General features: G+C 44.4%; 1 protein-coding gene across 1 annotated transcript in view; it reads right to left on the bottom strand.

Annotated features, from left to right (window-relative positions):
- Positions 1 to 26678, bottom strand: part of LOC132381591 (zinc finger protein 850-like) — a 45144-nt gene extending 18466 nt beyond the window's left edge. The window contains exons 1-3 of the mRNA XM_059951084.1: positions 26531 to 26678; positions 14135 to 16006; positions 13964 to 14015 (exon numbers count right to left, since the gene is read on the bottom strand). Of these exons, the coding sequence (XP_059807067.1) occupies positions 13964 to 14015; positions 14135 to 15175 (1093 nt within the window). The 5' untranslated portion in view covers positions 15176 to 16006; positions 26531 to 26678. The remainder of the gene's footprint in view (positions 1 to 13963; positions 14016 to 14134; positions 16007 to 26530) is intronic.
- Between the last annotated feature and the right edge of the window lie 563 nt (positions 26679 to 27241).

Below are 27241 nucleotides of genomic sequence, written 5' to 3'. Positions count from 1 at the left end.
AGACCAAAGGTTAGAAAGGGGAAGAAAAGTAACCCAAGTGGCTTTGACCATGGAATGATTGTGTTTGGCAGGGAGGTTTGAATATCTCAGAAACTCTTGATCTCCTGGGATTTTCATGCACAGCAATCTCAAGAGTTTACAGAGAAAGGTGCAAAAGACGAAAGAACATTGACTATGCAGCAGTTCTATGGGCAAAAACCTTGTTAATGAGAGGGGTGAGAGGAGAGAGGCCAGACTGGTTCAAGCCGACAGGAATGAGACACCAACTCAAGTAACCAGCTGGTACAACAGTAGTGTGCAGAAGTGTATCCCTGAACGTGGACACATCAAACCTTGAAAACGATGGGCCACAGCAGCAGGAGATGGTGAACGTAGACACAGTGCTCAGTTTATCTGAACAGGAAGAGGCCAATAAAATGGCCACCGAGTCTAACTGCAGCATTATCTCTTTAAATTCCTTCCCAATACCTTCCATCAGCTTAATTGCTGGTTGGACCAGCACTTTCACTTTCAGTGACTGGTGCAAGGCTCCCAGATCTCTCTCAACACCCACAACTCTGAATCTGTAGTCATTTACAAAGTAATCCACTGCTCTTGTTTATTTCACTGAATTGGATGCGCTCACGTAGAGCCAGAGTCCAAGACGTCTCCATGTGATATTTCATTTGTCCTGTTCTCACCCTGGGGGATCTTGATGTGTCCACTTTGACTCACCTTTTGTCCCCACCTGACACTCACTCTCATCTGTAAGATACAGGCATGCCTGCCCTCGCATGCAAAGTCAACTCTAGCAGACTGGGCAGATGAGATGAACAGTGAGATCCAAGGACCAGAAAGGAGAGTCAGCAACACATGGTGGAGACAGAAGAGCATTACAAGGCACAAAACTCACGGTCATCCACTTCAACCAAGGAAAGCCCCAGTTGTGATAACTGCTCACAGACGTCCATAGTGAGTGAGTGGACTGACCCAACAAAACAGCTTTTCCACTTTCAAAACCCTCTTGCAAAGATTTCACTCTCATCATCAGATTTGACGCAATTAGTCAGTCATTATCAACCACGCACATCTCATTTCTCCACTTAATAACTTCCTGTATCGTTGTCCCAACACACACAATCACCCAGTTCCACATCATCAGTGAATATGGATACAAGATACTGGGCCCAAATCAGTGACCATGGCTTGTGAATAGCTGGGACCCTTGCATTGATCCATAAAGCTTCCTAACTGAGATATAACCAGTTTTTTCCTGATCTTTTGATATATTTCTATTAAACATTTCTCAATTGACAACAGTATAATATCACCAACTCCTTGGTCTTTCAGTTTTTTTTAGGAGATGCAGCACAGTAACAGGCCCTTCCGGCCCAATTACACTTGTCGCCAATTAATTTACTAAACTGAACCGGGAGCAAACCCACACGGGTCACAAAGAGAACACAAACTCCTTACAGGCAGTGGCGGGAATTGAACTCTGGTCACTGGTGCAGTAATAACCGTACACTAAATGATACAAAACCGTTCCGCCCTGATCGTGCTTTATAGCTTTGAGTGGCACCTTACACAGTCCTTCTGAGTGCAAACACACTGTATCCGCCCTTTTCTCCTCACAACACCAAACATACCACAATATCGTCATTTTCATATCCTAAATCTGTGCTGCCGTTATGGTGACACAACACAGAAAAAGGCCCCTTCACCCAAATACATTCCAATTATAAACACTAAATCAAAATTATTTCTGTTTTATTCTCCACAGTCATACTAATTCTCTACTACACGCTCGGTTAATTTACAGTGGTCAATTTATCTACCAAAGTTCAAAAGGCAATTGTTCTCGCATCATCTGTTAGAAGCAGCAACGTAATCAGAATGTATTTGTTTATTTACTAGAGTGCAACTCAGCTCCTATTTATCGGGTCTGAGTCCCGCTGCATGCCCACACCTGGGTGTGGAGAGCTCGGCAGGGTCTGGAAGCGCTCCGCCGGCTCCCAAATCCATTGATCCGCGGGATCAATGGGCACAATTACACGGGCGCTGCCGCTACATTCCAGGCCGGCGGCAGCTCGGGGAGGTTGGTAAGGGACGGGGCTGGGCTGGGCTGGGCTGGGGAGGGCTTATCCTCACCGCGATACTCGTAGCGCCCGTACCGCCTCTCTCCCCGGTCGGGGCCGGGAACCGCTCCGCTCCTCGGTGTCGATTAAACCTGCGGCCCAGCACTTGGCTCCAAACCGCCGCCCGACTCCGCTATTGGTGGCGTCACGTCTGACGTCAGGCTCTGGGGGTCTGGGCCCGGGCCCCCGGGCAATCTACCTACTGCAAAGTTGCATTGGACAGGGAAATATCTGCACTACTTAAAGATCTCTCTCTTTATCTACCTGCTGTATATATCTAATCTCTTGCGCTATTTATCTCTCCATATCGATATATATCAAGTTCAACTTTATTGTCAACTTACTGTAATCAGCGCGTAAATACAAACAACACTTCTCCAGACCATAGTGGACCCACACAATATACATCACACATAGCAGATACACCAAAATATTAGATAGATTAGTACTGTAAACTACTTTTACTAATGCGGGCAGTAAACAGCTCACTGTGCCAGTAATGAGAACTCAGTGGTGGCAGGGTATGCATTATTCTTACAGTCTGCGGGAAGACGCTGTTACCCAGTCCGGCAGTCCTAATCCTCGTGTTTATGTACCTCCTTCCTGACGGTCGTCTGCCAAAGAGCGTCTGGGATGGGTGGTAGGGATCTTCAACAATGCTTTGGGCCCCTCATCTACAATGCACCTGGTAGACGTCAGAAATAGGAGGGAGGATCCTCTCGGTGGCTCTTACTGTCCTCTGTAGGGTCCTGCGGTTCGATGCGTCGCAGCTTCCACACCACACAAAGGCAGTCTTGATGTGCTCTGGTAGAAATTTCTAGAAAAGTGGCTTCAATCTCCTCTAAAATTGTAGACCCTGCTGTGCCTTCTTGACTACTGAGGAAGAGGTCCAGGTTAGATCGTTCCCCACCCCACACTAAGGCACGTTATGCTCCATTGATATACAATGGGGACTGGTCAACCCGTGCCTTCCAGAGTCCACAATCATCTCTTTTGTCTTGTCCACGTTGAGACAGGTTATTGTTTTTCCACCATTTCACAAATCTCTCTCTCTATCTATATAAATTAGTGCTCAGTGTGATGATGCTTGAGATGTTGCTATGACCTCGGACTGACTGGGGTCTTCTTGTCAAGAAGTCCAAGGTCCAATTACAGAGAGGGGTGTTGAATTCTAACAAGGACAGTTTACCCACCACCCTCTGAGGGATGATTGTGTTAAATGCTGAGACGAAGTCAATGAACAACATCTTAACGTATGAAGCATTGTTTGCAAGGTGGGACAGGAGAGCTGAGGCTACAGTATCATCAGTGGTTGGGTTTGAGTGGTAGGTTCACTGTAAAGAGTCCAATGAAGCTGGAAGGTGGGATTTTATATGATCCATTGCCAGCTGCTGATAACACTTCATTTCTGTTGAAGTCAGTGCCGCTGGATGGTAATCGTTTAGGCACTCAGGCAGAGAATGATGGTTGCCTTGAACCCTGCAGGGACAGCAAACTGGTTCAGAGATATTAAAGATGTCCATGAAGACCTGTTAGCTAGGTCACACAGCCCATCAGCACTTGGTGAGGGATGTTATCCAGCCCTGCAGCTCAGCGTGGGTTTACCTGGCTAGGTTTGTCCGCACCTATTTGTCTGGCTGTGGCCAGACAGGGGGTCTGTTTTCAGGAAGAGAGGGGGGCTTTCCTTGATGTCACATGTATGTGTCTCTGGTGTCACAAAGGTGTCTGTGGATTTTCTCTGCACACACACACACACTTTGCCTTCCTGATGGCATGGGAGAGTGTGGCTCTTGCTGACCTTAGTGTGGATCTGAAGGCAACATCCCAATCCCCAAGCAGCGCATAAACCTCTGCAGTTTCTGGTTTGCCCTGGTGATGATCAGAACAGAGCAAACATTAAAACTGATATTAAGTTGTGTGAGGGCCCATGGCAAATGTTACACTGAAGGGGCTGTGGATCCTAAGTCAGGAAGATACAAATTCCCCTTATCAGTTTCAAAACTTCATTTATTCGGGCAGGTAAAGGAAGCATTAAAATATTTAACAAGATGTGTGTGAACTCCTCCCCTCACTGCAGCATACCTCCTGCTCTACTCGATCCATTACACTGTTTGTGACCCAGCCCGTCATTCAGTCCCCACTAAGCCCCCGACCGTTCTACTGTCACACACACTCCACTGATATAAAATGCTGCAGGAAGTGGATCAATACATTAGTACCGGCTCAAACTGCCGATCCAGTCTTCACTTGCCAACACTCTTCACGAGTCCAGACTCTGTGTTCATGTGAATTTTATGTTCTCACAGCCATGATCCAAGCTTTTGCAGATAGTGATATACACCCAAGGCCACCGGAAAGATATTTGCACATATAGTTTAACTCTTTACAGTACATTCAGTTCCAATGTGGCAACCCCATCACAGGATTTAATACAATTCCTACAGATGCCCCACCAAATGATGAGCAAATCGCAAAACTACTAAGCATAAAATCAAAGTGCCTTTCTGACCACCCCTGTGAACTATTGTAGCCACCTACCTCCTAGCACTCTGAATGGCTACAAAGTCCCAGCCGGTTTGTAATTATGGCAGAGGTGTCTCCTTTCTCTACAAGTGGATAATCCAAAGCTATCCTATTGTGCAGGCTGACTTGTCCTGTCACCAGCATTTCTGCTGACTGATCAACCAGCACATCCTTTGTCTGCTCTGGAGCTGAACCATCTCATTGGCTGATGACTCCATGATTAATGCCATGGACCAGAGAATGTTAAAGCTTAAAGTTCCTAGTGAAACTGTAGACAGAGCATTAAACTAAAACCCAATCACTGCCATTTTAGTTAAATATAAAACAGTACTGCAAGTTAAATAACATTCAAATTGTACAAGACAACTGATGCAATGTTTTCTAAATAATATGTATGACATTTTACGCAAACCCACTGGGGCAGGTTAACACTCTGATGCTTTAGTTCTGACAGTTTTGCAAAACACCCACAATTCTCGTCCCACACAAGTAACAGCAAGCATTTTTCATGACCCATGTTGCAACTCAGTTACAATAACATTTAATAAGATGGGAATCCTCCCTTTGAAGATTAATCTGAAATATTTCTATAGTATGGTACGCCTGCGTTCCATGTATTCATTAACATCATTGCCTATCTTTTGTGTGCATCTTCTCTCAATCGACAGTGTGAGGGAACCTCTTTTCTAGCTTCTGTTAAATTACATTTAAACCAACATCTCATTCATCAGCCTCTGGTACCAGTTGTTTCTTTTTAAACACTGAGGTGGACACTTTGGTGCTGGCTTCATGCACCCAGACTGAGCACAGCAATTTCAACAGCTTTGCATCTAACTTCCACCCCATCCTTAAATTCACTTGGTCCTTTTCTCACACCTCTCGTTCTTTTATCAATTTCTCTGTCTCCATCTCTGGAGACAAACTGTCTTCTGATATCTTTTAAAATCCTAATGATTCTTGAAGAATCTTGACAATACTTCTTCTCAAACTGCCACCTGTAAAAATGCCATTCCATGTCCTCAGTTCCATTGACTCAACCTCGTCTGTTCCCAGGCTGGGGCTTCCTTTCCAAAGTTCAAAGTAAATTTGTCAGGTTACATATATGTTTCCATATACAACCCTAAGATTTATTTTCTTGAGGTCATACTCAATAAGCCCATGGTTTCTTACAGTTGTTATAGCAGGGAGTGGTAATGGGGTAAGCTCCCACTACCTATTAAATACCCCCAATGGCGTGTGCCTCAAATAGCCTCTTATAACCAAGTCCAACCCCTGTGGAATCATTTCCACTGACTGCAGAAGGGGCAAAGGTGGGTTTCTGGTGCCTTAAAACCAGAAACTGCTTTGGGCAGATGGGACTCACCAGCCATGGTTGACAGCTCATGTAGGAAAACTCTGATCTGAAACCTCCGCTGTCTTCTGGCTCTTGTTTCCAATTCCTAAATCAATAATCAGCTCCTTCTTCTTGCTGACATTGAGTAAGAGATTATTAAAAGCCAGATCTAGTTAGCTCCATCTTGGGTACTAGCCTACAAAGTATCCAGGACATCTTCAGGGAGCGGTGTCTCAGAAAGGCAGCGTCCATTATTAAAGACCTTCAGCACTCAGGGCATGCCATTTTCTCACTGTTACCATCAGGTAGGAGGTACAGAAGCCTGAAGGCACACACACAGCGATTCAGGAACAGCTTCAGCCCCTCTGCCATCCGATTCCTAAATGGACTTTGAAGCTTTGGACATCACCTCACTTTTTAAAAAATATATATATATTGCTGTTTTTGCACATTATTAAATAACCTATTCAATATCTGTAATTGATTTACTTGTTTATTCATTATGTTTTATTTTATTCATTAATTTTTTCCCCTCTGTTAGATTATGTATTGCATTGAACTGCTGCTGCTGTTAACAAATTTCACGTCACATGCCGGTGATAATAAAACTGATTCTGATTTTAACCACTCAGCCAGATTTTCAATCTCCTTCCTATATGCTGATTCATCACCCCTTTGATAGCAGTGTCATCAGTGTATTGATTAGTTTTGAGGGGATGATAGTATTGAATTCTGAACTGTAGTTGATAAGGAGCATCCTGACGTATGCAGCTTTGCTATCTGGAAGTTCCAGTGACTGAGGAGCTGCTGAGATGGCATCGGTTGTGGACCTGTTGCTCTGGTAGGCAAATTGGAGCAGATCCAAGTCGACTCACAGGCAGGAGCTGATGTTTCATCACCAACTTCTCAAAAGCTCTTCATCACTGTGGCTGTAAGTACAACTGGGCAATAGTCATTGAGGCAGGTCACCGTGCTCTTCTAGGGCACCAGCATAAATAAAGCCTGCTCAGACTGCCAAAGAGATCTCAGTGAACTTTCCAGCCAGTTAATCGGCATCATCAGATCCAGAACATCCTTCAAAGAGTGGATTTCTCTTCCTCCACCATTAATCCTGCCCTCATCCACATCCCCTCCACTTCCCGGACATCTGCCCTCACCCCATATCTCCGCTGCCTTAACAAGTTTGTTTTGTCCTTACCTACCACTCCATGATCGTCTGCATCTGGTACATCATTCTCTGCAACTTCTGCCATCTTCCACAGGAGCCTACCACCAAACACATTTTTACCTCAGCCCCACCCACTCCATTTTCTGCTTTCAGCAGGGATGGCTCTCTCTCTGATTCCCTTTTCCATTCAGCCCTTCCAACCAGCACTTACCCTGCAAGTTGGAGAACAGTTACACCAGTCCATTCATCTCCTCCTTCACCTTCACGGACCCTGAATAGTCCGTCTAGGTGAGGCAACTCTTCACTTGCAAGTCATTTGGGGCAGGTGCTCCCAATGCAGTGTCGAGCAGCTTCTCTCCATCCACAGCAAGCAAGATTTCAGTGTTCAAACGCCTTAGTTCCAATTCTAATTCCTACTTTGACATGTTGGTTCATGCCCTCCCCTTCCGTCACAATGAGGCCACTCTCAGGCTGGAGAAGCAACACCTCATATTGCACCTGGGCAGCCTTTAACCTGAAGGCATGAGCACTGATTTCTCTAACTTCCAGTAATTTTTACCCCCTTGTTTCCAGCTCTTTCCATTCTGCACTCTGGCTCACCTCTTACCACTCCTCACCGGCCTAGCACCTCTCCTCATGCCCCTCCCTCCTGACCTTTCTCCCATGGACCACTCTCCTTTCAGATTCCTTCTTCTTCAGTCCTTTACCTTTTCCACCACCATCTCCACCTTTTCACTTCATCGACTTCCCCCATCCACTTGCCTTCTCCTTCACCTGCCTTCGCATCAACTTCTAGCTTCGTCTTCTCTCCACCTTCCCCTTTCCCCCCTTCCTTTCCAATCCCAATGTGGGAATAGGGCCAAATTATCACCTGTTTATTCCTTGTTATTGATGCTGCCTGATTTGCTGAGTTCCTCCAGCATGTTGATCCACAGAATATCTCGTGTTTATCCTCTTGACAATCTTTCTCACCACCTACAATCCCACCAGTTTTTTTGTCACCTGACCAGGCCACCTACATTTTCATCCAAATATTAGAAACAACAGGTGCCGACACAAACCTTACAGAACTAACCACAGACCTCCAGTCAGATATACAACACTCTGTCACCTCCCCGGTCATCTGTGACCAAATTAATCTGGATTCAGTTTGCCATTTCACCGTTGATACCATGTGACATAATCTTCTGGACCAGCCTACCATAAGGTACTTGACTAAAATCCAGATGTATAATATCAATTGTCCTTCCCTCAATCATCTGTCACTTCCTCAAGAAAATGAGGTTTGTGAGAAAGGACCTCCACCATACAGTCCCGCTGTTTTCTCGATAAGCCTGTGCTTTTCCAAATAAATTTAATCCAAGTAAATCCTTTTTCCAAGAATGCTTTCTAATAATTTTCCTACTCTGGTGTAATGATTATTGGTCGATAATTTCCTGGTTACTTTTTTTTGTACAAACAACTTTTGACTATTCTCCAGTATTCTGGATTCTTGTTCTTGGCTAAGTAAGATATAAAGATCTCACCATGCTTGCCTTCATTATCCTGGGATAGATTACATTGGGCACTGGGGACATATGCATCCTAATTTTTTTTTAAGGCACCCAACACCTCCCCTTTCTTCTAACAACATGCCCTCTAGTTTGCCCCTTTTCTCATCTCACCATCAATCACAATCTTCTCATTGTGAAATTCTAATGCAAAGTACTTATTACAGAGAGGGGCCTCACCCCTTCTTCTGATCTTGTCCAAAAGACACACAAGAGATCCTGCAGATGCTGGAATTTTGGGCTAACACACACAAAATTTGAAGGAACTCAGCAATTCAGAACAGAGAGGAACACTGATATTTCAGGCTGAAACTCTTAATCAGTAATTCATGTATGAATCCCTTTCTCAGTCAGTGGACCTACCCCTTCCTGAGACACCCTCTTGTTCCTTATGTTTATGTAACATACCTTAGGATTCTCCTTATTTCTACTTATCAGGGACATTTCATGACCCATTATATTCCTCCTAACATTTTTGACTAAGTTCTTTTATTTTTTCTTTATAATCATAATCAGAATTTGGTTTATTACCATGAAATTTCTTGTTTGTGGCAGCAGTATACTGCAATACATAAAATATACTTTAAATTGCAATAATAAAGACATATAAAATTAAATATTAGTGCAGAAAGGAAGTAAATCTGGTGATGATGTGTTCATGGGAGCATTGTCCTTTCAAAAATCTGATGTTCCAAAAACATTGGGTGTGTCTCTTCAGGCTCCTGTACCTCCTCCCTGATGGTAGTCAAAGTTCAAAGTAAATTAATTATAGAAGTACATATACAGTATGTTACCACATACAACCCTGAAATTCATTTTCTTGTGGGCATAGTGAATAAACCCACAACAGAAGCAATGAAAGACCATACCAACTTGGGCTATCAACCAGCAAGCAAATGACACAAACAGTGAAAATACAAAAAGAAATAATAATAAGTAGTGAATAAACAATAAATATCAAGAACATGAGATGAAGAACTCTTGAAAAATAGATTGGGGAACATTTCAATGATGCGGCAAGTGAGGTAGAGTGAAGTTATCCCCTCTGGTTCAAGAGCTTGATGGTTGAGGAGTACTAACTGTTCCTGACCCTGGTGGTGTGAGTCCTAAGGCTCCTGTATCTTTATCTTGATGGCAGCAGCAAGAAGAGAGCATGTCCTGGGTGGTGGGGCCCCTGATGATAGATACTGATTTTCTGCGACCACTTTTTGTGCAGATATACTGAATGGAGGGGAGGGCTTTGCACGTGATCTACAGGGATTTATCCTGCCAAAGGGTCTCGAACGGAAACATCAACTGTACTCTTTTCCATCGAAGCTGCCTGGCCTGATGAGTTCCTCCAGCATTTTTTGTGTGTTTTCTGCAGATTTTCTCTTGTTAGGGATGTATCCACTACATTTTGTAGAGTTTTCCATTCAATGGCACTGGTGTTTCCATACCAGGCTGTGATGATAAGTAATGGTAAAAGGGCATGCCCTAGGTGATGGCAGTCCTTAATCATGCAAGCCACCTTCTTGAGGCATCGCCTTTTGAAGATGTTCTCAAGGGCTTTGTCTAATTCTGCTTCCTAAACTTTGTAAATGCTTCTTTTTCACTTATTGACTAAACTGACAATAACTTGAACCTTGTGATCTTTATCTTTCGTCCTCAGAGGCATATGTTCATCCTGAACCCCAACCAATGGGATCTTAACAGATATACACACGTCAGGTACAGATTTACCCTCAGTTGATTCCAATCTACTTTCTCCAGTGTCTGCCCAAAACAGTTGTAATCAGCCATCCCCAAGTGAGCAGAATGAGAATCAGGTTTGCCTGATATGAGGTAAAACTTGTTGTGGAAAACGTGATTCATTTTTGAGGTATGTGGACACAGGTTAGTTGGGGCAGGAATGGGCAGAAGCAACTTGGGAGATTTAGGCTGCGTAGGAGATAGAAATGAACTGAGTGAGGGTAAGAGTACTTTTAGGTTGGTGGCAGTGGATAGGAGATCTTCAGAGGTGTCGAGGTTGGTGATGGTGGAGAAAGGAATGGCCTGATGGGATCCTTTTCAGGCAACAAGTAAGAGGGGGAGTTGGAAATTTTCTCCTTGGCCTCAGCAGATTGTCAGTCTACCAGACTAGAACAGCATAACAGCATCCCCTTCTCTGTGTACTTGATGGCAAGTTTGGAATTAATGTGAACGGCGTGGATGGCCGTGTATTCCAAGGTAGTGAGATTTGAATTGGAAACAGACAGCTGCTGTCTAGTCATTGGTCAGAGAACAACAGATCCAGAGCAGGCACATGTGTGTGATAATAATGTAGTGTTTATGGACCGTTCAGAAATCTAACAACAGTGGGGGGAGGAGTCACACCGGGGAAAGGCCCGTGACCGCACTGTTTTCAAGCTAGGACAGAAAACTGTTACTTTTATACTTATCAGTATACTTTTATACTTATCAGATATTAACCACTTGGTAGTTTGTGTATGTTTGAATTACTTCTTTCAAGATCAATCGCCATTCACAGTACAGATATTAAAAGTCAACAGAAACTACAAGCTGACAACAGATAAGTAGTAAAGCAAGTTGGTAAAGCAATTGTCCCTTAGCTGCTGAATGTATTTCATACCTTTTCATTATTTCTATCTTGACTGGTAAAGGGAATCTACCAGCACTAGACTTCGAGACTGATGGACCCCAGTTCAAATCCAGCGGGGTCCCGACCTGGGCAGCAGCAGTATCTGCGCGGAAGGAATTCCTGGCCATCAACTTCCGTATCTTGCCGCGAAAACCCTTTGGTCATCTACACTATCCATAGGGTCACTATGAGCTCACAACAACTTGACTGCACTCAACAAGATGTTCTTCTTGTGTGCTTCACACTGCCATAGTCATTCTCACAGATCTTGACTGTAGTAAGCTAGGTTGGCTCTGACGATCTCACTTCACAAAGGTCTGGCTTGATTACAACAGCACCCAGGATATTTTGACTGGGTGTTCTCTTCAACCCTTGCCTTACCACAATTTCTACACTTCTTTTTGTTCTGCAGACAACCACCTAAATCTTACGAACCTCAGTAGTGTAGTGTCTGAACCTTCATTAGAGTTTCAGAAGGGACAGTTGGGTGTCGATGACAGGGATGTACCATACTCACAGCTAATAATGGCACAAGTACCAACCACCTCTCTCAGACAACAGAAACTCTAGTGCTAATCGATTCTGCACGACCACAGTGTGAATTGTCAGCATTTCAGCAGTAATGTTATTAATGGCCTGGATTGTGTTACGTAATGTTTAGACTATGCTTGTAGCCAGTTTCTCCAACAGTGCTGAAGCCATGTTAATGCTTTCACAAGCCGGTAGGTAACCAGTCTAGTAGGTCCCCAGAACAGGAAGACTACAGTCCAGAAGCACTGTCTTCATCATGCTCCTTTGATGGCATCTCCTCACAGTACGATGTAGAGAGAGTAGGCAGGTGGTACATCTATGATACTTATTAGGCAAGATAACAACCGTGCATTCAGTTTAGGCAAGATAGCCCATTTTGAAAGAGTATTACTTGCAGCCAGCGACTGGACTGACGGCTACATACCCAGTAAGACCCATTAACAAGATTCAAAGGGTCATCGCTGCAACTGCCAAATGTGGGGGCAAGATACCTTTGATTGTTTACTTACGTAAACATTATAACATTCGAAAGGACAAAATAGCCTTCGGTGTTCTTCCCAACCTGCAGTTTTATGTGCGAGGGCTGACGCAACTATCACAGGCTGACACTGTGCTGTAGGGTTCTCTGTCTATCCTTAAAAGGATTCCATCTGGACCCTAAGTGAGTGAATGGCAACTAGGGGGTGAGCCCGGGACGCCAGGATTCACTGCTGTACCCTCTGGAGGTGTCGTGGGCCTATCAGTGAAACACTGAGGAAAGAGGGCGCCCACTTGATAACCCAAAAGATGCCACCACTCACTTGGCCACCCTGCTGAGTCTGGGCAGCATGTCTCAGTAGTCAAATAAGGGATATTAACATCTAGTCCTATGTAACATACCTTGAAGTTAAACCTACAATGTTGTCAAGTCATTGCTGGTGTTCATGTCTAGCAGAGAGTAATGGACAGGCTTGTTTTTGAACTCACAGTGCTGATGAAGGAACAACTCAGCCACGTTGTGACAAAGTCAATTTTAGCGAAACAGTAAACACAGATAAATTTAGCGTGTTTGATGTTAAAGGTCCACTGCACCGCTGCAACTGCCAAATGTGGGGCACGATACCTTTGATTGTTTACTTACATAAACATTATAACATTTGAAAGGACAAAATAGCCTTCGGTGTACTTCCCAACCTGCAGTTTTAAGTGGGGGGGCTGACGCAACTATCACAGGCCGACACTGTGCTGTCGGGTTCTCTGTTCTATCCAGTCTATCCTTATAACGGAAACCTTCCAGTCCTGGTATCATCCTTGTGAATCTATTCTGCACCTTTCACTTCTCAGTAGCGTCCTTCCTATTGTTAGTGACCAGAACTGTACATAAATTCCAGTTGCAAGCCAGGTGCTGACTCTTGCACTCAATCCCCTGACTGATGAGGGTAAGTGTACCAAACACCTTCAACATCCCGTCTAACCACGATACCACTTTCAAGGAACTCCATACACAGAGGTCTCTCTCTTCTCCAATGCTCCCCAGGACACTGCATTCACCATGCAAGTCCTGCCCTGGTTTAGCTTCCTATAATACAACACTTTGCACTTGGCTTGAGTTTCACATGCAGCCCTTGGCCCACTTTCCCAGGTGAACCACGTGCTGAACGCTGGAAATACAAATCAGGATGCCGATAGAGCTCAGCGGGTTGAGCAGCATCTTTGTAGGAAAATGGGACGTTGATGTTTTTCGTCAAGACCCTGCGTCATGAGACCAGACCAACGACTCACAGCTTCTCCCTTCACTAATGCTGCTGAAACCTCAGTGGTTGTGCTCCGATTTGTGTGACCATCCTAACATAGGTAAAGGCCATTCTGCCCCTCCCACCTGCCCCAACAGTCAGAAAGGTCATGACTAATAGTGACTGCACACCATTTTCTTCCTGTCTGAATCCTATGATCTCTTTAACATTGGGAATTTCCCCAATGAAGTTCATGTCTTCCCACTTTCCCACATGACTCCATCCGCTGTGTTCTTTACCATCCCTTCAGGTTGTCTGCAACCCCTCAAAGTCTCTTCACATCCTCCTCAAGCCCAGTTCATTCACACAGAACATATTTATTTATAATCGATGCAGAATACAAATGTACCTGCAGTTCCAGGGGAAACAACCCAAATGTGTCCAGTGACCTGGGTCCAAACCTGGAAGTGATCAACAGCAGCAATAAATACAGAATCAGTTCTTGCAGTCGCTTGTGAACTCACTGCTGTCTCAGCAGCTTCATAACTTAGATTCCTATACACGAACCGCACATTTAAACTTTCCCTTTAGTATGCGTTTGGCGATGTCTGCAGAGGTGAGATGACCGTGCAAAGTTCTTCCCACATTCAGGGCAGGTGAACGGTCTTTCTCCAGTGTGAATTCGTTGGTGCCTCAGTAAGAGAGATGACCGAGTAAATCCCTTCCCGCATACGGAGCAGGTGAACGGCCTCTCCCCGGTGTGAACTTGCTGATGAAGCAGTAGGTCAGATGATCGAGTGAATCCTTTCCCACACTCAGAGCAGATGAACGGTCTCTCCCCGGTGTGAATACGTTGATGCATCAAAAGGACTGATGACCTCGCAAACCCTTTTCCACATTCGGAGCAGGTGAACGGCCTCTCCCCGGTGTGAATTCGTTGATGCAGCAGAAGGACAGATGACCTTGCAAACCCCTTCCCGCACTCGGAGCAGATGAACGGCCTCTCCCCACTGTGAATTCGTTGGTGCGTCAGAAGCTCAGACAACCGAGTCAACCCTTTCCCGCACTCGGAACAGGTGAATGGCCACTCCCTGGTGTGAATTCGTTGGTGTCTCAGAAGCTCATAAGACCGAGTGAACCCCTTCCCGCACGTGGAGCAGTTGAAGGGCCTCTCCCCGGTATGAATTCGCTGATGTGTCAAAAGGCTAGACGACCGAGTAAACTTCAGCCCACATTGGGAGCAGCTGAATGGCCTGTCCCCAGTGTGAATTCGTTGGTGACTAGCAAGGATAGACGACATAGTGAACCCTTTGCCGCACTCAGAACAGGTGAATGGCCTCTCCCCAGTGTGAATTCGTTGATGAGCTAGGAACCTGAATGACCGAGTAAACCCCTTCCCACACTTGGAACAGGTGAATGGCCTCTCTCCATTATGAATTTGTTGGTGTGTCAGAAGCCTGGATGACTGAGTTAACCCTTTCCCGTAATCAGAGCAAGTGATGGGCTTCTCCCCGATGTGCACTCGCTGGTGCTCCTGCAGGCTCAAGGAATTATTGAAAGCCTTCCCGCAGTGAGAGCAGGTGGATTGCCTCTCCCTGGCAGGTATTTGTTGGCTGCTCATCACGTCACCAGGTCACTTAATGTCCTTACTGCGATCCAATATGTCAGGAGGTTGGATATCCGAAAGAACCCCTCCCCACAATCAGAGTAGGAGAATGGACTCACCCTGGTATGAAGTCAATGGTGTGTCACCAAGTGGGATGAGCGAGTGATTCCTTTCCCTCTCGCAGAAGAGGTGAACCAGGTGCAAACTTGCCTGGGTTTCATCAGGGCTTATGACCTAGTGAGACCCTTCAAAGCAGCAGGACAATGTTTCCTAAGGACCTCAGTGATCAGTCAGTAAAAAGATGAGCGAATGAATTACTTTCCTTAAGTGGAAACAGGTGGAAAGAAGATTTATATATTCTCAGGGGAAATGGATCATTTAAAATACTTCCTCAATCAAAAGAATGAATGTTTCACTGGTGCAAAAACAAGGATGTGGTGAACACGTTCCCAGTCACAGATCAGGTGAGCTCACCTCCCCCAGCGTGTCACACACGGTCTCTCGTTGCAGTGGCTGTTCCTTTCCCAATCCGCACTGGAGTGATCACCGCCCGCTCCTTCACGGGCTGGAATAGGTTAAATGGCTTCCCTGCAACTTGGTTCCTGTCCTCAAATCAGTGGTTTCTCCGCTCCCCGCTGTAGACAGTGTGTCTTTCCTCAGCTGTGTCACGGTCGGTGCCCTGCAACAGCCCTCACCGCCTGGGGTCTGAAGTGAAACAAACCAGCGTCTCTCCCTCCACGCTCACAGGCCGATGATATTCAGGTGCTGGGGAGCTGAGTGGGGCCACAGACCTGATATGATATTCCATTTGAGTTAAGCATTCACAATTCTTCCATCTTTAAAATCCTGTAAAAAATTACAAAAATCATCAATAAGCACAGGGTAGTAACTCAGAACAGATCACTTTAATCAGCTGTGACTGCGGTGGTAGCTCCCTGACTATGACACTGTAATTGTAACGTTTAAACATTTGGCCCATTGAATCTTCTCTGCCATTCCATCATGGCTGATTTATTGTCCCTCTCAACCCTTCTCCTGCCCCTTCCATGTAACGTATGACATCCTGACACAGCAAGAACCTGTCAACTTCTGCTTTAAACATACCCAATCACTTGGCCTCCACAGCCATCTGTGGCAATGAATTCCACAGATTCAACACCCCCAGCTAAAGAAATTCCATCTTATCTCTGCTCTAAATGGACGTCCTCTATCTTGAATCTGTACCTTTTAGTTCTAGACTTCCCCATAATAGGAAACTTTCTCTCCACATCCACTCTATCTAGGCCTGTCACTGTTCTACAGGTTTCAATAAGATCCTCAGAGGTTCTGCTAGACTACAGAGTACAAGCCCAGAGAAATCAAACACTCCTCATACAGTAACCCTTTCATTCTGGAATAATTCTTGTAGACCTCTTCTGGGCCCACTTCAATGCAAGAAAATCTTTTCTTAGATGGAGATCCCAAAATTACTCATAATAATCCTATTGCAGCCTGAGCAATGCCTTAAAACCCTACCAACATCTTATAAAATTTCAACATAACATCCCAACTCCTGTACTCAATACATTGATTGATAAGACCAATGCGCCAAAAGCTTTTCTTAGCATTAGTAGCTCCCAAGATGAAGTCGCGTGGGTCTACAAATAGCTCTGGCGCCATCTTTTCTTATTTTTAAAAATACTAGTTGTATCAGCTTTTATATTCTTGGCTAGTTTACCTTCATATTTCATCTTTTCTCTCCTTATGCCCTTTTTTAGTTGCCTCTCATGACTGTCTTCTTCTACTACCCATAGTGCTTTCCTCTTAGATTCCTTCTTCACCTCTCCTGCCTATCCCCTCCCCCACCTCTTGATCTTTCCTCTGACTGGTTTTCCACCCTCTCCCCACCTTCTTTATAGGGACCCTGCCCCCTCCTTCTTTAGTCCTGACGAAGGGTTTCGACCTGAAACATCGACTGCTTCTTTCAACGGATGCTGCCCGACCTGCTGAGTTCCTCCAGCTTTTTTGTACGTCTTGATTTGCCCACAGCATCTGCAGTGCACTTTGTGTTCCCTTTTTTGTTGTGGGCTCACCACAAGCTGCTCTAAAAAGTTTCCAAATTCCCTCAAGATCCACAACCAACCTGATTTTTCTCATCTACCTGCACATTGAAATCCCCCCAGACTATTGTAACATTGCTCTTTTCACATGCCTTTTCTATCTCCCACTCTAATTTGTATTGCATCTCCTGGCTCTATATACCTCCCATCAGCGACTTTTTACCCTTGCAGGTTGTGAGCTTTACCCACAAGGATTCTACATCTTCTGATTCTATGTCACCATTTTTGAAGGCTTTCATTTTTTAAACCAACAGACGCCCCACAGTCTCTGCCTGTCCTTTTAATACAACGTGAATCCTTGAATGTTAATTTCCCAACACTCTTCTTTCAGCCACGACTCAGTGATGTCTCTAACATCATACCTGCCGATCTCTAACAATGCAACAAGATAATCTACCTTATTTTGTATACTGTGTGCATTTAAGTATAACACCTTCAGTCCTGTATTCATCACCCTTTTCAATTCTCCCCCATGTAACTCTTCAAATTATCCCACTGACTGCAATTTTGCCCTATCACATTTGCCCTTCCTCACAGACTCACTCCACACTGAATCTTCTTGTGTAGATACCAACTGCACCATTCTGAGCCCATTCACTCCGGTCCCATACCCCTGTCAAATTATTTTTGACCCTCCCAACAACTCTTAGCAAAATTGCCCACAAGTACATTTCTCCTCAGGTTCTGGTATAACCTGCCCTTTTTGTAGAGGTTAAACCTCCCCTAGAGATCTAAAGATCCCAAAATCTGAAACCCTGCCCCCTGCACCAATTCCTTAGTCACACATTCATTTGCCTAATTATCCTATTCTTACCCTCACAGGCTCATGGCACAGGCAGTAATCCAGAGATTACTGCCCTTGAAGTCCTCCTTTACAGTTTTCTACCCATCTTCCTATATTCTCTCTTCAGGAACTCATCCCTTTTCCTACTTCTGTCAATGGTGGCAAAATGTCCCACGACTTCTGGCTTTCATTGCTGTGAACTCATTCGAAGCATCCCTGACACTGGCACCTAGGAGGCAACATACAATCTTGGTGTCTCCTTTATGTCCACAGAATCTGCCTTTTGTTCCTCTGACTATGGAATCCTCTATTACCAATGAACTTCTCTTCTGCCCAATTCCCTTCTGAGCCAGACTCCCTACCAGACAGTCAGTTGCTGCAGCTTCCCTCCCAACTGTATCTGAAGCAGTAAACTTATTATTGAGGGGAATGGCCACAGGAAAAATCAACACTGGCTGCCTAGTCACCCAGGTACCTGTCTCCTGCAACGTAGGGGTGGCTACCTCAATGTAATTCCTATCTTTCACCTCCTCATTCGCCCATATGAGCCAAAGGTCATCCTGCTGCAGCTCCAGTTCCTTAACTCAGTCTCCAAGTAGCTGCAGAGAGACTCCCAGAGTTCCCACAACTCACACAAAGAACAAAGCACTAACCTTGGGGATCCATTCTCAACAGACTAGCTATGTACTAATCTACAAAGCCAGAGAGAAAAAGAACAGCATATGACATGGGGCACAAAAGTCAGGCTCTTCTCCCAAACCCTGTCCAGGTGCTCTGACACCCCGCAGCAGAATTACAAATTTGTTGCGTTTAATTTGGAGCAGTGAGGTGTGACCCCTTCACCTGTTCCACAGGCAAGAGTGAAGCACCTCACACCACAGCTGACATAGTATTATAGCAGAAAAGCAAGGATATGATGGTAAGTGGTTATATTTCATTAGGATTTTCAGAACATTTGGTATGTCCCAAAGATTCCAGCAGGTTTCTACAGATGTACTGGAGAGAGCAATCTAACTTGTTGCATCACCAACTGGTCTGGAGGAGCCACTGCACAGCATTGCAAACAGCAGCATAGGGTTGTAAACTCAGATCAATCATGGGCACTAGGTTCCCCACCAGAGGACAGCTTCAAACAGCGAGGCCTCAGAAGGTGGTATCTATCATTGAGGATCACCAGCCCTGAAGACATGCCCTCTTCTCATTGCTACCATCAGAGTGGAGATACAGAAACCTGACGACATACACCCTCAGCGTACTAGGAATAGCTTCTTTCCCTCCACCATTTGATTTATAAATGGACCATAAATATGACATCACTATTTTTGCACGACTTAAATATTAAAATTAAATTTTATTATAATTCAAAGTCAGAGAAAATTACAGCACAGAAACTGGCCCTTTGGTTCATCTGGTCATATTGAACCACTTAAATTGCCTATCCCTTCGACCTGTATCCGGACAATAGCTCTCTGTACCCCTCCCATCCATTTACCTGTACAAACATCTCTTGAACTTTGAAATCAAAATCACATCCCCAACTTGATCTGGCAGCCTGTTCCACCCTCTCATCACCTGAATGAATATGTTTCTGCTAATGACCCCCTTACTCATTTCATCACTCATGCTTAACCCTCGACTTCAATGGTAGTCTCACTTAAACTCTTACGGAAAAGGCCTGCTTGCATTTGCCCTATCTATACCCCTCATAATTTTGTATACCTCTATCAAATCTCCCCTCAATCTATGTTTCAAGGAATAAAGTTCTAACTTATTCAATCTTTCCGTTCAACTCAGGTCCTCCCGTCCAAGTAACATCATTGTAAATGTTCTCTGTACTCTTCCAATTTTATTTATATCCTTCTGTGGGTAGGTGACCAAAACTCCACACAATACTCCAAATTAGGCCTCACCGAAGTCTTACACAACTTCAACATAACCACCAAACACCTGTACTCAATACTTTGATTTATGAAGACCAATGTGTCAAAGGCTTTACAACCCAATGACCAGAGAATTATTTATCTGTATTCCAAGATCCCACTGTTCTACCGCATTCCTCAGTGTCCTACCACTCACCATGTAAAGACATACACTGGCACGCCCTCCCAAAGTACAACACATCACACTTATCTGCATTAAATTCCATCTTCCATATTTCAGCCCAGTTTTCCAGCTGGTGCAGATGCCACTGCAAGCTTTGATAGTCTTCCTCACTGTCCACCACTGCCTCAGTCATGGTGCCATCTGCAAATCCCCGATCCACTTTATCACATTAGATGACAAACAACAGCACCACCGATCCTTGTGGCATAACATGAGTCACGGGCTTCCGGTCAGTGAGGCAACCATCTGCCACTCTGGCATCTCCCGCAAAGACGATGTCTAATCCAGTTTACTTCCTCATCTTGAATATCAAGCAACTGAACTTTTGTGACCAACCTCCCATGGGGGAATTAGTCAAGTGCCTTGCTGAAGTCCATGTAGACAACACCCACTGTCTCACCTTCATCAACTTTCCTGGTAACATCCTCAAAAAACTCTTCGTTAAACACAACCTACCATGCCCAAAGCCATGCTGACTATCCCTCATCAACCCACATCTATCCAAATATTCATATATCCATTCACTTAGAATACCTTCCAATTAACATTCCCACTACTGATGTCAGGCTCACTGGCCAAAAATTTTCTATTTGTTTTTAGAGCCTTTCTTAAACAGAGTAACATAAGTTATCCTCCAATCCTCCAGGACCTCATCTGTCACTAGCAGATATTTAAATATCTCTGCTAGGTCCTCTCCAATTTCTGCACTTGCCTCCTAAGTCCTGGGGATTTACACTCCCAGATTTGCCTCATCTTCTCCTCTGTAATCTGATTTGGGTCCATGACCCCACTGTGCTTTGCCTCAATCATACAGACTCTATGTCATCTCCTGAGTAAATGCAAACAAAAACATTCAAGATCTCTCTCCATCTCTTTTGTCTCCACGCACAGATTACCATTCTGATATTCCAGAAGATCAATTCTGTTCCTTGGAATTCTTTTGCTTTTAGCATATCTGTTGAAGCCTTTATGATTCTCCTCCACCTGGTATGCTAGAGAAACCTCATGCCTTCTTTTAGTCTTCCTGATTTCTTAATTGTTCTCTTGCATTTCTTCGAAATTTCAAGTACGTCATTGTTCCTAACTGCCAGAACCTGCTAAACTCCCATTTTCCTTAAACAGGGCAACAATCTCTCTTTAAAACTAAGGTTCCCCAAATCTGTTATCTTTACCTTTTATTGTGACAGGTACATGCAAGCCTTTTACTCTCAAAATATCACTTCTAAAGGTCTCACACTTTTCATGCAAAGGTGTCTCCCCCTTTACAAAGGTAGAGCGTTTCTATGAAACCTTTCTTAAACCGAAATGGCGTAAAGTGAAGAGCCATTAATTTATATGGGAAAAATGTTCATAAAAGTGAAAATCCTCTTTGTAATGCAAAAACAGGTTACTAATGTAGGTCTTTTGTAAAAGTGAAGTGGCGTAAAGCAAACATTTTTTAAGCGGAGACACCTGTACATCTTTGCCAGACAACAACCTATACCAATCCAAAGTTGGCCGATTCCTTCTAATACAATCTAAATTGGCCTCCTCCAATTTAGCACTTCAACCTGAAGACCAAACCCATCCTTTTCTCTCATTACCTTGAAACTAATGGCATTATGATCACTAGTTGCAAAGTGTTCCCCTGCACAACTTTCTGCCACCTGCTCTGTTTCATTCCCTGACATCCATATACTGATTAAGGAAGCTTTCCTGAAGACATTTGACAAACTCTATCCCATCTAATGCTGGTACATTATGTTCCAGTCAATATGTTGTAAGTTAAAATCACCTACTATCACAACCTTATGCTTCTTCCCACAGTCTGCGATCTCCCCACAAATTTGTTCTTCTAACTCCTGCAGACTGTTGGGCGGTCTATAATATAGCCCCCATTATCAATACATTTCTTATACCTCAATTCCACACATAAAGCCTCACTTAATGAGTTCTCCAGTCTGTCCTGACTAAGCCGTCACATTTTCCCTGATTAATAATGCCACCCCTCCTCCTTTAATCCTTCCTCCTCCATCACATGTTTAACCACAGAACCCTGGCATACTGAATTGCCAGGGTCGCCTCTCCTGCAACCAAGTCTCACTCTTGGCTACAACATCAAAATTCCATGTGTTCATCCATGACCTGAGCTCATCTGCCTTTCCTACAATACGTCTTGTATTGAAATATATGCAACTCAGAACATTAGTCCCACCATGCCTAACTTTTTGCTTGCTAACATTGTCTGAGTTATTAACAACATGACTCCACAACCATTCCACCTTCTCTTCTGGCAGTCTTGTTCCCATCCATACCCCTCCGCCCCTCCCCAACTCATGCATTAACAGCAAACCTTTCTTTTACTATATTAGTCCCTCTCCAAATTAGGTGCAAACTGTCTCTTCTGTACAGGTCCGACCTTCCCTGGAAGAAAGCCCAATGGTCCAAAAATCTGAAGCTCTCCTTCCTATGCCAATTCCTTAGCTGCATGTTAAACTGAATGTTAAACCTATTTCTGGCCTCAAGCATACAGCACAGATAGCAGTCCTGAGATCACAACTCAGAAGGTCCTGTCCTTTAACATAGCACCTAACTCCCTGAACCCACATGGCAGAACCTCATCCATCTTCCTATCAACGTCATTGGTACTGTTGCAAGAAAAAGTTTGTGTACCCTTTGCAATTACCTGGTTTTCTGCATTAGTTAGTCATGAAATGTGGTTTGATCTTCATCTAAGTTATAACAGACAAACAATCTGCCTAAACTAATAACACACAAACAATTGTACTTCTCATCAATACTGAGTACATTATTTAAACAATTACAGTCAAGTTTCAAAAAAGTAGGTGAACCTCTGAGGGTAATGCCTTCTACAAAAGCTATTTGGAATTAAGTGTTCCAATCAATAAGATGAGATTGCAAGTGTGGTTATAAAAAGACACACAAAGTCATGTTACTGACAGAGCCTGGTCTTCTCAAGAAAGATCTGTTTACATACACCATGCCTCCATCAAAACAACTTTCAGAGGACCTTAGAAGACTGGTAGAGATGCAGGAAACTTGAAAAGTTTCTACAGACCTGAATATTCTGGTCACAGTAAGAGAAATTGCCTACATATGGAGGAAATTCAGTACTGTTGCTACTCTCTCTGGGAGTGGGCATCATGCAAAGATCATACCAAAAGCACAATGTGCAATGCTGAAGCAAGTGAAAAAGAATCCAAAGGTTATGGCAAAAGACTCGCAGAGACCTCTAGATCTTGCTAAAGTCTCTGTCCACGTTTCTACTGTAAGAAAGACACTGGACAAGACACCACAGAGGAAACCACTGCCCTCCAAAAAAATATTCTTGCGTGTCTCAAGTTTGCAAAAGACTACTTGGATGTTTCATGACACTTCAGCGACAATGCTCTGTGGACAGATGGGACAAAAAGTTGATCTTTTTGACAGAAATGCACACTGCTATGTTTGAAGGAAAAAGGGCTTTGCACACCAAAACCTCATCCCAACTGTGAAACATGGTGGAAGGAGCATCATGGTTTGGGTCTGCTTTGCTGTCTCAGGGGCTGCACAGATCACAATCAGTGAGAGAACAATGAATTCAAAATTGTATCAAGTTATTTTACATGAGAATGTCAAGGTAGCGGTCCGTCACCTGAAGCTTAATAGAAGTTGCATGATGCAACAAGACAATGATCCGAAACACAAGAGTAAATCAACAACAGAATGCTTTAAAAAGGAGAAAACTTTGTGTTTTGAATGGCTGAGTCAAAGTCCAGAGCTTAAGCCAATTAAAGATGCTGTGGCATGACCTGAAGAGGGCTGTTCATACAAAGTATCCCAGATTTGTATGGAGGAATGGTCTAAAACTCCTCCTCAACATAATGCAAGTTTGATCACTAGCTACAAGAAACGTTTGACAGAGGTTATTGCTGCTAAAGTAGTCCTACCAGTTATTAAATACAAGGGTTCACATACTTTTCCACCCTGGACTGTGAATGATTAATCAATGCCTTCAATAAAGTCACGAGAAGTACAACCGCTTTGTGTTGTGTAAGCCTCAATGAGCTGAAGCCTCAGAAACCCCAGTCTAACATTTATTGCATTGTACTACTGCTGCAAAACAACAACTTTCATGTCATGTTGACAATAAACCTGATTCTGTAATCCTTACGCATCGTTAATTTGATTTTAGTTTGTCCATCTGGAGAGTTTGCAGCAGCTACTGAGATTCTTCAATGAACAGAAACTGAATAGAGATGTCCAAATCGATGAGTTTGTTTTAGACGAGATTGGGAGAACAACAGAAGGGGCAGTGTGATATTCATCCCTTTACCTCTGATCTCTTCCTTCGATGCATCTTCCCTGCACTGACCCCATTTCTTTGGTTCCCTCAAAATGGAGTACCGTAGATGAAGAGGCCCTTTAGCCCATTACGTCTGTGCCAACCGTGATGCTGATCCACACTAATCCCATTCACTCGCACAGGATCCATCTGTCCCCATTCCCTGCCTTTCACGCATCTGTCTAAACGTTCCAATTGTATCCGCTTCCCATCACTTCCCCTGGCAGCCCATTCCAGGTACTTTAACATCTATTGATCTTTGTCTTAAATGTACTCGGGAACTCAACCTCGAGGGCCGTCTGGGGTGAATCTTACCGCAGGCTGGGATGGAGATCACACTCATATGCAATATTCCAGAAACCATCTCACCAGGGTCTAGAAACACTGAGTGGCTACGTTAATAATTATACCAGCTCATTAATGCAAACATCTAATCAGCCAATGATGTAACAGCAACTCAATGCATAAAAGCATGCAGACATGGTCAAGAAGTTCAATTTTTGTTCAGACCAAAGGTTAGAAAGGGGAAGAAAAATGACCCAAGTGACTTTGACCATGGAATGATTGTGTTTGACAGGGAGGTTTGAATACCTCAGAAACTCTTGATCTCCTGGGATTTTCATGCCCAGCAATCTCAAGAGTTTACAGAGAAAAGTGTGAAAAACGAAAGAACATTGACTATGCAGCAGTTCTATGGGCAAAAACCTTGTTAATGAGAGGGGTGAGAGGAGAGAGGCCAGACTGCTTCAAGCCGACAGGAATGAGACACCAACTCAAGTAACCAGCTGGTACAACAGTAGTGTGCAGAAGTGTATCCCTGAACGTGGACACATCAAACCTTGAAAACGATGGGCCACAGCAGCAGGAGATGGTGAATGTAGACTCAGTGCTCAGTTTATCTGGTACAGGAAGAGGCCAATAAAATGGCCACCGAGTCTAACTGCAGCATTATCTCTTTAAATTCCTTCCCAATACCTTCCATCAGCTTAATTGCTGGTTGGACCAGCACTTTCACTTTCAGTGACTGGTGCAAGGCTACCAGATCTCTCTCAACACCCAAAATTCTGAATCTGTAGTCATTTACAAACTAATCCACTGCTCTGTTTATTTCACTGAATTGGATGCGCTCACGTAGAGCCAGTCATAGACTCCTCACCCTGGGGGATCTTATTGTGTCCACTCTTGACTCATCTTTGGTCCCCACCTGACACTCAACCTCAGCTGTAAGATAGGGGCATGCCTGCCCTCGCATGCAAAGTCACAGTACAGCACAGGAGATGCAGCACAGTAACAAGCCCTTCCGGCCCAATTACACTTGTCGCCAATTAATTTACTAAACTGAACCGGGAGCAAACCCACACGGGTCACAAAGAGAACACAAACTCCTTACAGGCAGTGGCGGGAATTGAACTCTGGTCACTGGTGCAGTAATAACCGTACACTAAATGATACAAAACCGTTCCGCCCTGATCGTGCTTTATAGCTTTGAGTGGCACCTTACACAGTCCTTCTGAGTGCAAACACACTGTATCCGCCCTTTTCTCCTCACAACACCAAACATACCACAATATCGTCATTTTCATATCCTAAATCTGTGCTGCCGTTATGGTGACACAACACAGAAAAAGGCCCCTTTACCCAAATACATTCCAATTATAAACACTAAATCAAAATTATTTCTGTTTTATTCTCCACAGTCATACTAATTCTCTACTACACGCTCGGTTAATTTACAGTGGTCAATTTATCTACCAAAGTTAAAAAGGCAATTGTTCTCGCATCATCTGTTAGAAGCAGCAACGTAATCAGAATGTATTTGTTTATTTACTAGAGTGCAACTCAGCTCCTATTTATCGGGTCTGAGTCCCGCTGCATGCCCACACCTGGGTGTGGAGAGCTCGGCAGGGTCTGGAAGCGCTCCGCCGGCTCCCAAATCCATTGATCCGCGGGATCAATGGGCACAATTACACGGGCGCTGCCGGTGCGTTCCAGGCCGGCGGCAGCTCGGGGAGGTTGGTAAGGGACGGGGCTGGGCTGGGCTGGGGAGGGCTTATCCTCACCGCGATACTCGTAGCGCCCGTACCGCCTCTCTCCCCGGTCGGGGCCGGGAACCGCTCCGCTCCTCGGTGTCGATTAAACCTGCGGCCCAGCACTTGGCTCCAAACCGCCGCCCGACTCCGCTATTGGTGGCGTCACGTCTGACGTCAGGCTCTGGGGGTCTGGGCCCGGGCCCCCGGGCAATCTATCTACTGCAAAGTTGCATTGGACAGGGAAATATCTGCACTACTTAAAGATCTCTCTCTTTATCTACCTGCTGTATATATCTAATCTCTTGCGCTATTTATCTCTCCATATCGATATATATCAAGTTCAACTTTATTGTCAACTTACTGTAATCAGCGCGTAAATACAAACAACACTTCTCCAGACCATAGTGGACCCACACAATATACATCACACATAGCAGATACACCAAAATATTAGATAGATTAGTACTGTAAACTACTTTTACTAATGCGGGCAGTAAACAGCTCACTGTGCCAGTAATGAGAACTCAGTGGTGGCAGGGTATGCATTTTTCTTACAGTCTGCGGGAAGACGCTGTTACCCAGTCCGGCAGTCCTAATCCTCGTGTTTATGTACCTCCTTCCTGACGGTCGTCTGCCAAAGAGCGTCTGGGATGGGTGGTAGGGATCTTCAACAATGCTTTGGGCCCCTCATCTACAATGCACCTGGTAGACGTCAGAAATAGGAGGGAGGATCCTCTCGGT

Source organism: Hypanus sabinus, chromosome 26, assembly GCF_030144855.1.
Source record: "Hypanus sabinus isolate sHypSab1 chromosome 26, sHypSab1.hap1, whole genome shotgun sequence".
NCBI lineage: Eukaryota > Metazoa > Chordata > Chondrichthyes > Myliobatiformes > Dasyatidae > Hypanus > Hypanus sabinus.
This window is presented reverse-complemented; position numbering and strand designations above follow the sequence as displayed.